This window comes from Syngnathoides biaculeatus, chromosome 9, assembly GCF_019802595.1.
Source record: "Syngnathoides biaculeatus isolate LvHL_M chromosome 9, ASM1980259v1, whole genome shotgun sequence".
Taxonomy (NCBI): Eukaryota; Metazoa; Chordata; class Actinopteri; order Syngnathiformes; family Syngnathidae; genus Syngnathoides; species Syngnathoides biaculeatus.
Genome location: NC_084648.1, coordinates 15,702,501 through 15,715,007, shown reverse-complemented (window position 1 = coordinate 15,715,007; position 12,507 = coordinate 15,702,501). Strand labels below are relative to the sequence as shown.

The 12,507-nt window shown below is 43.9% G+C and overlaps 3 protein-coding genes across 7 annotated transcripts in view; 1 reads left to right on the top strand and 2 right to left on the bottom strand.

The window, feature by feature from the left end:
• Window positions 1-122: 122 nt before the first annotated feature.
• LOC133506108 (uncharacterized) lies at window positions 123-3,959 on the top strand. Of its 3 annotated transcripts, XM_061829887.1 has the most exons (4): window positions 593-853; window positions 1,275-1,461; window positions 2,278-2,542; window positions 2,624-3,958. In XM_061829887.1, exons 3-4 carry the CDS (start codon window positions 2,279-2,281, stop codon window positions 3,284-3,286), a joined length of 927 nt encoding a protein of 308 aa, XP_061685871.1. In that variant the 5' UTR covers window positions 593-853; window positions 1,275-1,461; window position 2,278; the 3' UTR covers window positions 3,287-3,958. The 3 variants fall into 3 exon arrangements, with proteins under 3 accessions (XP_061685872.1, XP_061685870.1, XP_061685871.1); XM_061829888.1 differs by lacking the exons at window positions 593-853; window positions 1,275-1,461 and adding an exon at window positions 123-233; XM_061829886.1 differs by lacking the exon at window positions 1,275-1,461 and having other exon boundaries at window positions 592-853; window positions 2,624-3,959.
• On the bottom strand, window positions 3,537-10,710 carry LOC133506109 (G-protein coupled receptor 4-like). Of its 2 annotated transcripts, none has more exons than XM_061829889.1 (5): window positions 10,128-10,710; window positions 9,130-9,254; window positions 8,799-9,056; window positions 7,738-8,086; window positions 3,537-6,989 (listed from the first exon to the last, which is right to left on the bottom strand). In XM_061829889.1, exons 4-5 carry the CDS (start codon window positions 8,083-8,085, stop codon window positions 6,462-6,464), a joined length of 876 nt encoding a protein of 291 aa, XP_061685873.1. In that variant the 5' UTR covers window position 8,086; window positions 8,799-9,056; window positions 9,130-9,254; window positions 10,128-10,710; the 3' UTR covers window positions 3,537-6,461. The 2 variants fall into 2 exon arrangements, with proteins under 2 accessions (XP_061685873.1, XP_061685874.1); XM_061829890.1 differs by having other exon boundaries at window positions 9,130-9,298; window positions 10,128-10,164.
• Window positions 10,711-10,861: 151 nt separating this feature from the next.
• Window positions 10,862-12,507, bottom strand: part of sun2 (Sad1 and UNC84 domain containing 2) — a 20,844-nt gene continuing 19,198 nt past the window's right edge. For both annotated transcript variants that reach the window (XM_061829884.1, XM_061829885.1), the window contains exon 16: window positions 10,862-12,205. In XM_061829884.1, the coding sequence (XP_061685868.1) occupies window positions 12,089-12,205 (117 nt within the window). In that variant the 3' untranslated portion in view covers window positions 10,862-12,088. The remainder of the gene's footprint in view (window positions 12,206-12,507) is intronic.

The window sequence follows — 12,507 nt, the reverse complement described above, 5'->3', positions numbered from 1 at the left end:
GGATTTACAAATATCTGAGCGCATATCCAATAGTTGGATATGGTTTAACCATCAGCCAAATCAGTTGAAAACACTGAAAGTTGGACTTTATGTCGCATGTGGTCAATGACAACCAATGACGTCACGTACAGGAAACGTCACAGACATCAAAGAGACATTCATAGCGCTTGTAGGGCACTAAAAGCTACAATTAGCACGATCTAAGGACTTCGAAATCCTGATAGCAAATTCAGGTACGCTGCTTGATATTTAATATAAGACCATTGTTTATGTCGTATTAGTCAGTCATCAACAATGCCGACAAGTTTCTCGCAACGTCAATGGTGGATTTAAAGACATTCGGAATCGTGACATATATATGAACAGTGCATTTTAACTGGAAGTTATGCTTGGAACTGGCGTCTTCAGAGTTGATGTAGTGAGTAGAAAAGTATAATGTAAGTTAACAGTACAGTTGAGGCCAGGGTGCGTTTTGATTTGTAGTATTTCTCAGTTGAAATAATATATTAATTATATTTCCGAGTGTACAAGAACACAGCATCGTTTCGACATCATGTCCCAGTCCTCCCTGCCTCAAGAGGGCGATATTGATGCACATAACTCTCACAATAAGGCGAAATTATGGACGCGTTCTCGTCGTAATTTTTTACCCCCCACTTTTTGATAAAATATGATAGTTTCACTTCTATTTTTGTGACTAATGTCACGATATTGGCCTTGCTGTCGCGTGCTTTTTTGCTGTCTATGCCTTCCACGTGACCCTCCACCACGAGCCTTAAAAGTAACGCAAAACATGTCTGGTTGAGTCTTTTTATTCTGTCTGCATGCTGGTAACGCGGCTTTTCAGCACAAGGTAGGCTTTGTTTATTTTAATTTCACGTCATACGCGTCATTCATAGCTAATGGCGTGCTTTTTACAAAAATTGTAGGGTTATACTTTTATCTAGTGAACTAGACGCCTGACGTATTAACGGTACGCTTGTGTTGTCATCTGTTTTTATAAGCACATTCATTTTTTGGGGGGGTAATGAGCTACGACGTTTACTGTGGTTGTTTTGTCTGGAACGTTTACGTTGTCGATTAAAGTAAAATTTGAAACATAATTTAAAATGTAGTATTCACGGATAAGTATTCACACTTCGATGTAGAACATTTGCAGCCCCTTAAATCCTACATGTAAATGAGTCGTTGTGTTTTGAACTCAAATGATGCAATTTACGTAAATCGTACAGATTTGATTTTTTTTTTTTTAAACGTCACGGACTGTTTCGCAGCTAGATCCATTCTCCACATCCATCATCCACACACAGAAGTAATTGCGAGTATTACTCCGCGGCGGACGAGTACGCCGGCGCATCGGTTTGAGGTTATCCCAGTACGCCGGCGACAGCCTTCGGAAAAAAAAATCACTGGAATTGACGAGGCCAGAAGGAACACTTCCACCGCTTCTGCCGTTAAAAAGTAATGTTATTTTTACTCAATTACGATGATTAAATGTCGGTCGCTACTTTTATTAAGCTACTATTTAAGACTTCCGTATTGGCGCAGTTTGCTCCCATCCAGTTAAAGCGCTCGAGACGTCGGGAAGTTTGTTGAAGTCTAGTTCACCAATCAAAACGACACAAAAAAGTCACGTGACCTTATAGGCCATTTAATGGACTTCCGGTGGGGTTGTGCAAACGTGGCGGCCATATTGGGAAGGTCCCCGTTACCATGAAAACAACCGCGCCGCAACTTTACATTTAGATGAATTAAAAACAAAAATGTTTCATGCTTTGTAGTTTGTCTGGGACTGTTTGCCGAAATGTGGAGTAAATTGCAGATATTTTGTAGTTTCGACTGTGCACGCACACACATGGCAACATCAGAATTTGCATTTTAGTTTAAAAAAAAAAAAAAAGTTCATTTTGCGCTACTGGATGAATTTTCAAAACTATTGAGTAAAATTAAGTCACCAGATAAATAAAAACAAGTGCAGGTACAACTGCCGTTCTCAACCACAATCCGTTCCAGAAGGAGGTTGGAGAAGTGACTTGTTCGAAATCCGAATCGACATTTCCCATTACAATTAATGTAAAAAGGAAATGTGTTCCAAGCCTAAAAAAATTGGATTTTTAAAGCATATTTTTTAGCTTATCCCGAATGAGTATTCACTGAAAATCGCTAAGAAAATCCTGTGGTTTCATGCGAGGCAACGAAGACATTTGTTGTTTTATTTTTTGGGCACTGTCAGTGTAAATCTGCGTTTGGAAAAAAAAAAACAACCTTTTTCCACAGAATGTCCGTCACTCTCCCCCGCCATGTTGTCTGGGAGTCAGAGCGCCTGGTGGCCTACCTAAACCCGCGGCCGTGGACGCCCGGCTCCGTCATCCTGGAGCGCCACGTGCCCGGAGCGATGGCGGGCAGCATCTTTCACCTGGAGGAGGCGGAGTATCTATGCTGGATGCTGGGTGCCAGGGCGGTGGCCCAGCTGCTGTGCGACAAGCTCAAGGTGCACCGGTGCGCCCTGGTCGCCAGGCCCCACGTGGACAGACCCGCTCAGGTTTGTACCTCCACTACAGCTGTACTAATTAGAAACCACATCATGGTGAATAACTTGGGTCAAACGTCCTCTTGAGCACAGATCCGTATCCTCCCGTTGCACGGCCTCGATGGCGAGTGGTGCGCTCACCTGGCAGGGGAGGAGGAGTACCACGGCCACGATCCGGGTTTCTGCACCTCCAAGACGGCGCCCCGGTGGAGCGACGCCCGCCTGAACGAAATCCAGGCCAGGATCCGCGCCAAGCTCCCGAACCCCAACGCGCCACCCGACCTGACGTTCTTGGGCGACGACCCGGCCGACGCCGGCCTCTTCCCGCGCATCGTACGGGGCGAGGAGCCGCAGTGGCGGCTGTGGGAGGACGACGCCCACGTGTCCTTTCTCACCCCGTTCCCCAACTCACCCGGCTTCACGGTGCTCATCCCGCGCCGTCCTCTGTCCTCCGACATATTCGGGCTAGAAGCGGGCGACTACGAGGGGCTGGTGCTGGCCGCCCGCAAGGTGTCTCATCTCCTGGAGAAGGGCTTGGGGGCGTGGGGCGTGGGTCTGATCTTCGAGGGCTTCGAGATCGATTACGCCCACGCCAAGTTGATCCCGCTGCTGTCTTCCGGGGAAGGAAAGTGCAGCGCCCTGACGGCGCCTGACCAGTGTTTCCTCTCGTATCCCGGCTACGTCACCTCGGAAGATGGACCCGGAGCGTCCTTTGAGAGTTTGGAGGAGTTGTACGCCAAAATGACCTTCAAGTAGAACGGTTCGCAACGACAACTTTAATTCATTCCATGACCGCAACATACACCGACCCATCACCAGACCTCAGTATTAAGCGTGGAACATACAATTACGACTCTACTGACATTAGTTTGCTCCATATTTTTAGTACTTTAAGGCACTGGTGCCAAACTCAAGGCCCGGGGGCCAGATCTGGCCCGCAGCGTGGTTTTATGTGGCCCACGGAGGCAAATCACGTGCATCAACTTCCATATTTTTTGTTCAAATCTGTACCAAAATTTGAAATCTCATAAATGATAACGTTGAGAAATTACAAGCATTTTTGTGTCAATTACCCTTGATTTTTAATTCCAAAACTAGTACATAAATTTCATTAAAGATTTTTTTTTTTTATGGTTTCACAGCCACAACGGCCCTCTGAGGCAAACCACAAGTACAATGCGGCCCGCGGCAAAAATGAGTTTGACACCGCTGCTTTAAGGCGTCGGCGCTCGCTCGCATGGCTCCGTGTGCATCATGGAAGCTATCTGCCTTATTAATTTTTTTGCTTTGAGATGAATTTCACCAATAAACACTCAAGACAACTCATGGGATTAAGACTGAACTAAAGACTTTCGTTATTCTTAAAAAAAAAAAATGTAAAGATTAAAGAGACTATTACATTTTCACACAGGACCAGATACCAAGTTTTTTGACTTGTGGTAATTGTATTTTTTTTTATCTTAAACATTAAAGATGGGGAACTATGCAAAAACATCTGAGAATTTTTACAAGGGGCCACATAATTTTTCACAGCACTGTCCATGTCACGTCCCATCGGAACGAGAGTAGGACCCAAATGCAGGACTCGGAAGATGCAAGGTAGTTCAAGGAGAAACGTTCATTATATGCAGAGGTAGGGGATCGAGCAGGCAGTCCGGTGCAGCAGCGGTAGTTGGGACGTCGGGCGAAGAGAGCAGATGAGCGGGCAGGCAGGAGTCGGTACACAGGAGAACAATCAAAGCAGGCAGAAGTAACGAAGGAGTCGGGCTTACAAGGTTGGTCGGAGAACGGACCAAGGTCGGTACACACAGGTTCGATCGGGGATACCGGAGCGCACGAACGGGACATGAAGGTCAACGAACTGGCGAGGACCAATCGTCATCGGGGTGATATAAATACACAGACTAAACTGCCCGCATGAGACGCAGGTGTGCGCCGCAATCAGCGCACCCGCGTAGGCACCCGCACAGCTCGTGCTGGAGCGGCAGGATCATGACAGTCCAAGCCCATCGCTTGCACGAGATATTTGTTTTGAGTTGCGAGCAAACATTTTATTTAATTACGTGCGCTAATTGGCGGTAGAAGACGACAGCAATCAGTACATAAGACATTTTCATAGAAATGTTTGCAGTGTTAATGTTCGCATAATGCAAAACATCAAACCAGCATTGGAAGTTTTACAGTATTCAACAATATAAGTGGTAGTAACATGCCAACGCAGCATACAGGCATATATTCTTTATCTTCTACAAAAAAAATTCAACTGCTTGGTGCTTGTTTTGTTGGCATACATTATATATAGAGCTCGTGCAGGTGACGTCACCATTTTCATGGCGGCCATATTGCAGGTCTAACAGAGCTGCTCGACATTGTCGGGGACGTTGAACCGGAGAATATTTACGATACCCGAGACCTGTTGTGCTGTTGGTTGTCACAACAGACGGGACAGATATTCAAAGAGGTCATTCTATGGAATACTGGCTGAAAAGACCAGAAAATACCGACGGTTTTCGGCAATTAAACATGATGGATGGTGCGCAACCAAAATACACACACGCCTGCGTAGCGATCACTTCATTTCAGATGGGAATTATTCTTCGCAATCTCAAATGACCAAAAAGTATTTATAATGCCAAGTTGGCTCACTTGAGAACAATGCGTATTGCCCGGAGAAAACCCACACATGCATGGGGAGAACATGCAAACTAACCCTAACCACACAGGCCGGGCCGGTATTTGAACCCTGGTGTTCAGAACTGTGAGGCCAACGCTTTATAGCTGGCACCACCGTGTCGCCAAATCAAACTGCAATTTTAGGGAAATAAACCTGAAATATTAAAAAAAAAATGTAATAAGGTCAAAATAAAAATAGTTTTTTATAAGGGTAAAATTTTACTCCAACAGACAAAAGTCCTTTTGTGGAAAACAGTTACTAACTTTATCCTAAACAACTCTGAATTTGACCAGAATAAAGTCATAAAAATGTATAATTTAGCAAGGAAAAAAAAGTCTAGAAAAACAACCTTTCACATATTATATTAAGCACTATATTCTTAAAAATTTATTTATAATTCCAAGTTGGCTCATTTGAAAACATTGCGCATTTAAAAAAAAAAAAACTGACCAGGTTCACAGAGGTCGTGTGGCCGCAATCCCTTCTGTGTACGTTCCGACTCGATCCCCCCCCAATCATAGTTAATGAATGAAATGAAGTATTTGTATGCATCCAGACATTTCTACGCTTTCAAACTCTTCCGTGTAAATGTCAACGACTTAGTCACCAGATCCATGTTTATATCCAGTTGTCCAAGACAAGCAGAAGCGCGTTAACGGTCCCATTTCTTATCGGCGAAAACATCAACTTCGGCATTAAATATGGGTCAACTATGCCGATTTTATCAAATTTTTCCACGTGCCTTCGTTTATTTTCACCTTATAAATGTCTCATGGTATCGGACAGGACTCTGGGCGTCGTGCTACAAGACATTTTCGTGTCGTCGCCAACCGACTTAGCATTGAACAATGCTTTGCTAGACCGGCAATATGACGACGGAAACAAAGGTCACGTGATTTTAAGACGTAGGTGCACAAGCTCTATACTCCACCCCCAGAAGGAGCCGCACAATGCCCAATGAATTTCACTGCACTGTTTATATTTCTTTACATTCTATACAATGGTGTACGTGTTCAAAGGTTTTTTCGTCATTACATTTTTTTGGGCGTGCTGAAACATATCTCAGGGCTACGGGGACTTATTTTAACCTACTTGCACCACCCAATTTAAAGCGCTACAAGTTGGAAATTAGAAAACCCCGGGGGAAATGTTTTTACATCCAATAACAGCTGAAATAATTACAAACAAAGGAGAGGCACAACCCAGCAAAGAGCCACAAGGGGATAAAGGCTGTAGGATAATAAGCAAGAATAAGCATCATACTTCGACGGGAGGTGGCGTCCTAGCAACGCAGCGACGGCAGCACCAACCTCCCACGCACTCCGTCTTGGTGACGTAGAGCAGCGGCTCCACGCTGCAGCTCAGGTCCATGATGGAGTACACGCTGATCCTGATCTGGCAGCGGAACTCCATCCGGGTGTAGTAAGGCGCAAAGGGCATGAGCACGGGCGGCAGGTAGTTGACCACGATGATGGCCAGGGCCACCAGCACCATTTTGAGCGCCTTCTTCTTGGCCGGGTGCATGGCCTCCTTGCCGCCCACGGAGCGCCGCAGCACCCAGACGACCGAGGCGTTGCACAGCACCATGACGGCGAGGGCGAAGAGCACCACGCCGCTGAACACGCCGTTGACCCTCATGGAGCCCAGGACGCACTTCGCCAGGGCATAGGCCGCGATCGCAGCCCACACGCCTGCCGAAACGCCCATGCGGAATTTGTTGCTCCGGACCCGAGCGAACAGCACGGGGTGGACCACGGCCATGTGGCGGTCCACACAGACGCACACCTGAACAAATTATCAAGTAATAACGCAGTAATAAACTCTAAACAGAGTCGTTATCAAGTATTAATACAGTAATAAACTTAAATAAATAATGTTACTAAAGCAATATTAATATGAGTGATGTGACTGGCACACACAATGTGTTGGCTCCCCATGTTCCGGTCCACACAGACGCACACTTAAACGGAGTAACTATCACGTAATAACACTGTAATAAACCCTAAACAGAGTCGTTAAAGTAATAATACAGTGATAAACGTAATAAATATTACTAAAGCAATATTAATCAGAGTGTTGTGGCTGGCACTGGCACACACAATGTGTTGTCTCTATGAAAATTTGGGGCTTTAGTTCCCCTTGAATACATACTCTTTGTTAATTCGTAATATGTGCAACCCACGTTCATATTTCCCAACACTGGTCTGAGCATTTCCTCCTGGTTCGAGTGAAGTCGAAAAGGTGACGGTGACAAAGCAACCATGGCTACTTTTAAACAATCTCTTTTTTTTAACATGTCATCGCGGAGGAACCAAAAATATGAATAGATGGCATCTAGACTTCCTGTGCTAGCATATGTATGTATACATAAATAATATACACTGTACTGTACTCCAAAGAGATCACCAGAAGTGAGCCAACCTGTTTTCCGGTTTAATGGTGGTTGCTCGCGCTACAAAGAATCTAACGAAGAAAAACAAAAAAAAAGGCCAATTACAGCCGCAACGTGTGGCATAATGCGACGTGGACTCACCAAGAAGAGCACCCCGGCGTCCTTGACGCCATACGAGAACCTCTGCAGGTACCAGATGCGCCCGTCGTCCAGCAGCAAGGTGTTGAGCAGCTCGGCGGGCACCATGAGGCAGAAGAACGCGTCCAGGACGGCCAGGTTGAGGATGAACGCGTCCGAGGTGCACGCGTCGCCCTTCTTTGCGGCGATCTGCCAGATAACGAGGCCGTTGCAGGGCGCGCCCACCGCCAGGTTGAACACCTTGACGCCGTAGTAGAAGACGAAGCCGTACGGGGCTGAGGCGCACATTTGGTACTGGTACCACAGGGGGAGGCCAAATGCGTCGCTAAAGTTCGCCGTCGTGTTGAACATCCTGGATGAAAAATGAAAGATGAGATGCGGGGGGGATTTATACTTTTTCACATGAGCAAATGTGAGTCGTCAATGGCACTGAATGAGGAAAGAGGGTTTCAAAACTCATGTCATTATCCAAGCCGCTTATGCTCACAAGGGTCGCGGGAAAGCCGGAGCTACCCGCAACAATGGCAGGAGCGTGTAATATTACAAAGTCGAGATTGCATTTTAGAATACGATTATTGGGTTGGAATACTCATCTCCAAAATAAGATAAAAAAATATATATTTTTAACCTTTAAGTATCGCTTACGTAGCGATTATGTACTTGTGCACACCAAAATTAACAACACTGAAATATGTTCATCTGCAAATTTATTTAACAAACCCCCCTATCCCCCCAAAAAATAAAACAAAATCATTGTATAAAATTCAACCAATTAGAATGTTACAGACATGTGACCACCAGCCATTAAGACAAAAAAACCAAAAACTTAAGGATAAAAATGAGAATAAAGTTGTGACGTTATGAAAAAAATATAGGGAAAGTTACAATTTTACATTTTAAGGCAAAATGTTTTACAAAATCTTACATATTTTTATTTTTGTTTGAAATCTTACACAAGAAACACTGGAGAAAACTGAAGGGATGCGTGGAAAAAATATATTATAAATTGTATATATTTTATATTATATGAAATTATTGGATGTACAAAATACGGCAGTTCTTACCTCAGTTGCGGTTGCGGCAGCCTCAGGTCAAACGCCGTCTTGGAAACGAGAACTTTGTGTGCGCAGCGTCAGCGTCAACACACACACTGGACGTGGGATGAATTCAAAAGTGGTTGTCGATTGGTTAGTCCGGTAAACAAAAAAAAAAAAAAAGGGGGAGGAGTCACCATGACGTTCCCCGTTTCGAGCGTGACGGCAACTGAAGCTATTCCTGGGTCCTTTTGCCTCTGGCTGTTTTGTGCAAACAGGTGACGCATGCTAAGAAATCGAATGAGAGGTTTTACTGGCATGCTTAAACCATCCATCAATTCTCTTTGCTGCTTATCCTCACAAGGGTCGCGGGGAGTCCGGGAGCCTATCTCGGCTGTCAACGGGCAGGAGGCGGGGTTGACCCTGAACTGGTTGCCAGACGATCGCAGGGCACATGGAGATCAACAGCCGCACTCATAATCACACCTACGGGCAATTTAGAGTGTCCAATTAATGTTGCATCTTTTTACCTTTAAAAAAAGAAAACAGTCAGCGAGGAATGTGTCCAATTAATGTTGCATCTTTTTACCTTTAAAAAAAGAAAACAGTCAGCGAGGAATATTGGGTGGGGGAAAAAGAAATAAGTACGATTAAAAGTGGAATTAAGAGGGCAATAAATGATCCAGCGTTCCACATGATCTGGATATTGCGTTGCAGTGAAAAAAAGCCTGTTATGGGTCAAAAGTTATTTTATATTGAATAGAAATTAGCATTTGAGGTGAAACGTGCCCATGGGAACCTGAAAGTGGAATTTGTGGCTAACATTAGCACGAAGATGTTTTGTTTACATTCATGCAGCTCACGCAGGCATTAGCAACGAGTTTGCTAGACACTTTTTAGCCACATTTTATATTTATAAAGTTTCAATCTTGATACAAATGTGGATATTGAGAACTCAATCCGCAGCTAAGATTAGCATTAGCAGCTAGTCGGCTAGCCGCTTTGGGTATATTGCTGAAAACAGTACGGTGAAATGTAGGTGGAGTGGGACGGTCTGAGCGCTCCCCCATGCTGAAAAGTCTCTTTGTGATGAATGCGCATGCGTTACTACCAGGGGAACTCTGGGTACACAGCATACTTACTGGGAAATCCCCCGGTCTCATAGTTCCCCTTCTTCTACATAGAGAGAACTAAAAAAGATATACATATATGTACGTTCTCCGTGTTCGTCTTTCTGAGACGTCCGTAGCGAACACGTACTCGGCGACAAGTTGTCGAATGGCGCGTGATGAAGCACGGATGGGGATGTTTCAGACTGGCCGGGAGTTGACAAAATGTACGCGCATGCGCATTACTCACAAAAGAGACTTTGCAGCACCGGGAGCGCTCACGCGAGGACCCAACAGTGGAACATAATGCTAACATTAGCATTAGGAGCTAGCTGGCAATCTGAAACATCACAACAGTATTTGAACAAAGACAATTTATTAATGCTATGCATCCAAATAGCGAATAAAAGCACGTTTGCATGAAGTAGTTTAAATAAAATATTCAGAGCATTGTTATAAATAACCTACAAAATATGATAAATCAACTCCAGACCCCCTCAAAACAAAAACATTTATATTAAATATGTTGGACGTTTCAAATACAATCTTGACTGTCCCACAAAGAAAAGTTTACAAACTGCTAGAAAATGACACCCTGGCTTTTTTCATGATCCAAATTACCTTGTTCAAAGTTCTTTAAGAACGTTACTTCATATTCAGGTGGCTGCAGCACATTTCATTTCGAGCGGGAGTTACTTGTAGATACACGCCGTCGGAAAAACACGCAGAAAAGTGTCATCTAAACGAGACAAAACATGAATCAACAGCTTTTTTTTTTATGAGGGAATTGTACAACCTCACAGGTCATCTTCAATATTCCAAAGTAGGCATGCTGAAAAGACCACGCTGAAAATATCATTTTAAGAAATGAGTCATACAAGTACAAGGACAAAGTTATCAGTTTTGGAAGAAAATCAAATATTTAACAAAAGTGTGACTAACAGCATTAATAATTTGAAGAGACTATATTTTATGAGCACAAAGTGCGTTTTGAGAAATGGCTTGTGATTTTAACATAGATTATGGTGCAGGTCAAACAAAGTCATAAAGTATAAAAACAAGGAAAAAAAAAATTCTGCTGGCCTTACTTCTTATTATAATGCAAATTTTGGGCAGCAATCGTCGCATTTCCTTTCAGGAAAACGAAAGTTTGGAACTGTTGGATTATCAAAGAGGGCGGCACGGTGGAGCACCTGGTAAAGCGTTGGCCTCACAGTTCTGAGGACCCGGATTTGATCCCGTCCCCACCTATGTGGAGTTTGCATGTTCTCTCCGTGCCTGCGTGGGTTTTCTCCGGGCACTCCGGTTTCCTCCCACATCCCCAAAAAAACGTGGAACATTAATTGGACACTCAAATTGCCCCTTGCCCAACGCGTTACAGCTGCGCCACCACGCCGCTAAAATAAAACTGCAGTTTTAGGAAAATAGACCTGAACTAGTTAAAAAAAAAAAAAAAAAATCTAATAAACTCAAGCCTTACTTTTGAAATATATATATTTTTAAAAAGGATAAAATTTTGCTACAACAGACAAAAGTCATGTTACGGAAGACAGCTACTAATTTAATCCTCAACAATTCTGAATTTGATGAGGATAAAGTCATAAAAATGCATAATTTAGCAAGACAAAAAGTCTAGAAAAACAACCTTTCACAAATTATATTACACACTATATTCTGAAAATACATGACATTTTTTCCTTGCCACAATACTATATTCTTGCAACTATCTTACCCCCCCCCTTACTTTACCCCCAATCACTCATAAATATTTCATGTGACAATCGCAACACACAAGGCAGGACTTTGCTGAAATATATTCTCTCTCATCTCAAATACATTTTCCACTTTTCTGACTTTGCATCCAGAAAATTTGAGTGCTTCTTACAAGGATCACTGCAATGCTAGATTTAAAAAGAAAAAAAAAAGAATATTCAAGTATTTAAGTACCAGGGATAAAAGTTTTAGAGCATTTTTGTAATGATTTTGACCAACTATTTACATTCAATGTTATCAGTGACTTCATCTTATCTTTGCTATACTGTACAGCTGTGTAGACATTATTCCTCATGACATCATTCCATATTTCATGGCATTTATTGGACGGTCCCAATATCTAAAAGCGTCAAATGTTTAGTGGTGAAAACTCAACTTCATCCGAGGTAAAGGGGTGTGGAGGGCGGGGTGGGGGGGCCAGGGGGAGTCGGTCTTGCATCATGTCGCAGCAGCCAGGGTTCCGTGCACTCGGAAGCGGTAGAGGCAGGTGTACTCCATGTGACCCCAGTTGCTGAGGACGCGCAGCTCCACCACGTTGTAGATCACCTCGCTGGGCTGTGCGAGGCGAAAACGCGGACGTGAGGTCACCCCGCTCTTAAAAAGTCATCTTTAAAGCCCCACTATATACATTGTCATGGAAAAATACACCTGTTAGTCACTTCAATGTCTACACGAAAAAATATGAGCGGAGAGCTTGTCAATCATGCGCAAAGTTGCGGAAGTCTCATTCGGCATCCGAGTGGTCGCCGTATTGCCTGCGACGTCATCAGTAGACCTCACACCGAGACATTCGCCATTGAAATCATGACACACGGAAGCTCTTTTCCAAGAAGAGAAGATCTCACAATCGAGCGAAG

What these genes read in the sequence shown, in the direction of transcription:
- LOC133506109 (XM_061829889.1), bottom strand. Translation starts at nt 8,085, where the DNA reads ATGTTCAACACGACGGCGAACTTTAGCGACGCATTTGGCCTCCCCCTG. An exon ending in ACGCCGGGGTGCTCTTCTTG is followed by an intron (nt 6,990 to 7,737) that starts GTGAGTCCACGT and finishes TAATTTGTTCAG; the next exon opens with GTGTGCGTCTGTGTGGACCG.
- LOC133506108 (XM_061829886.1), top strand. Translation starts at nt 825, where the DNA reads ATGCTGGTAACGCGGCTTTTCAGCACAAG. An exon ending in ACGCGGCTTTTCAGCACAAG is followed by an intron (nt 854 to 2,277) that starts GTAGGCTTTGTT and finishes CTTTTTCCACAG; the next exon opens with AATGTCCGTCACTCTCCCCC. An exon ending in ACGTGGACAGACCCGCTCAG is followed by an intron (nt 2,543 to 2,623) that starts GTTTGTACCTCC and finishes TCTTGAGCACAG; the next exon opens with ATCCGTATCCTCCCGTTGCA.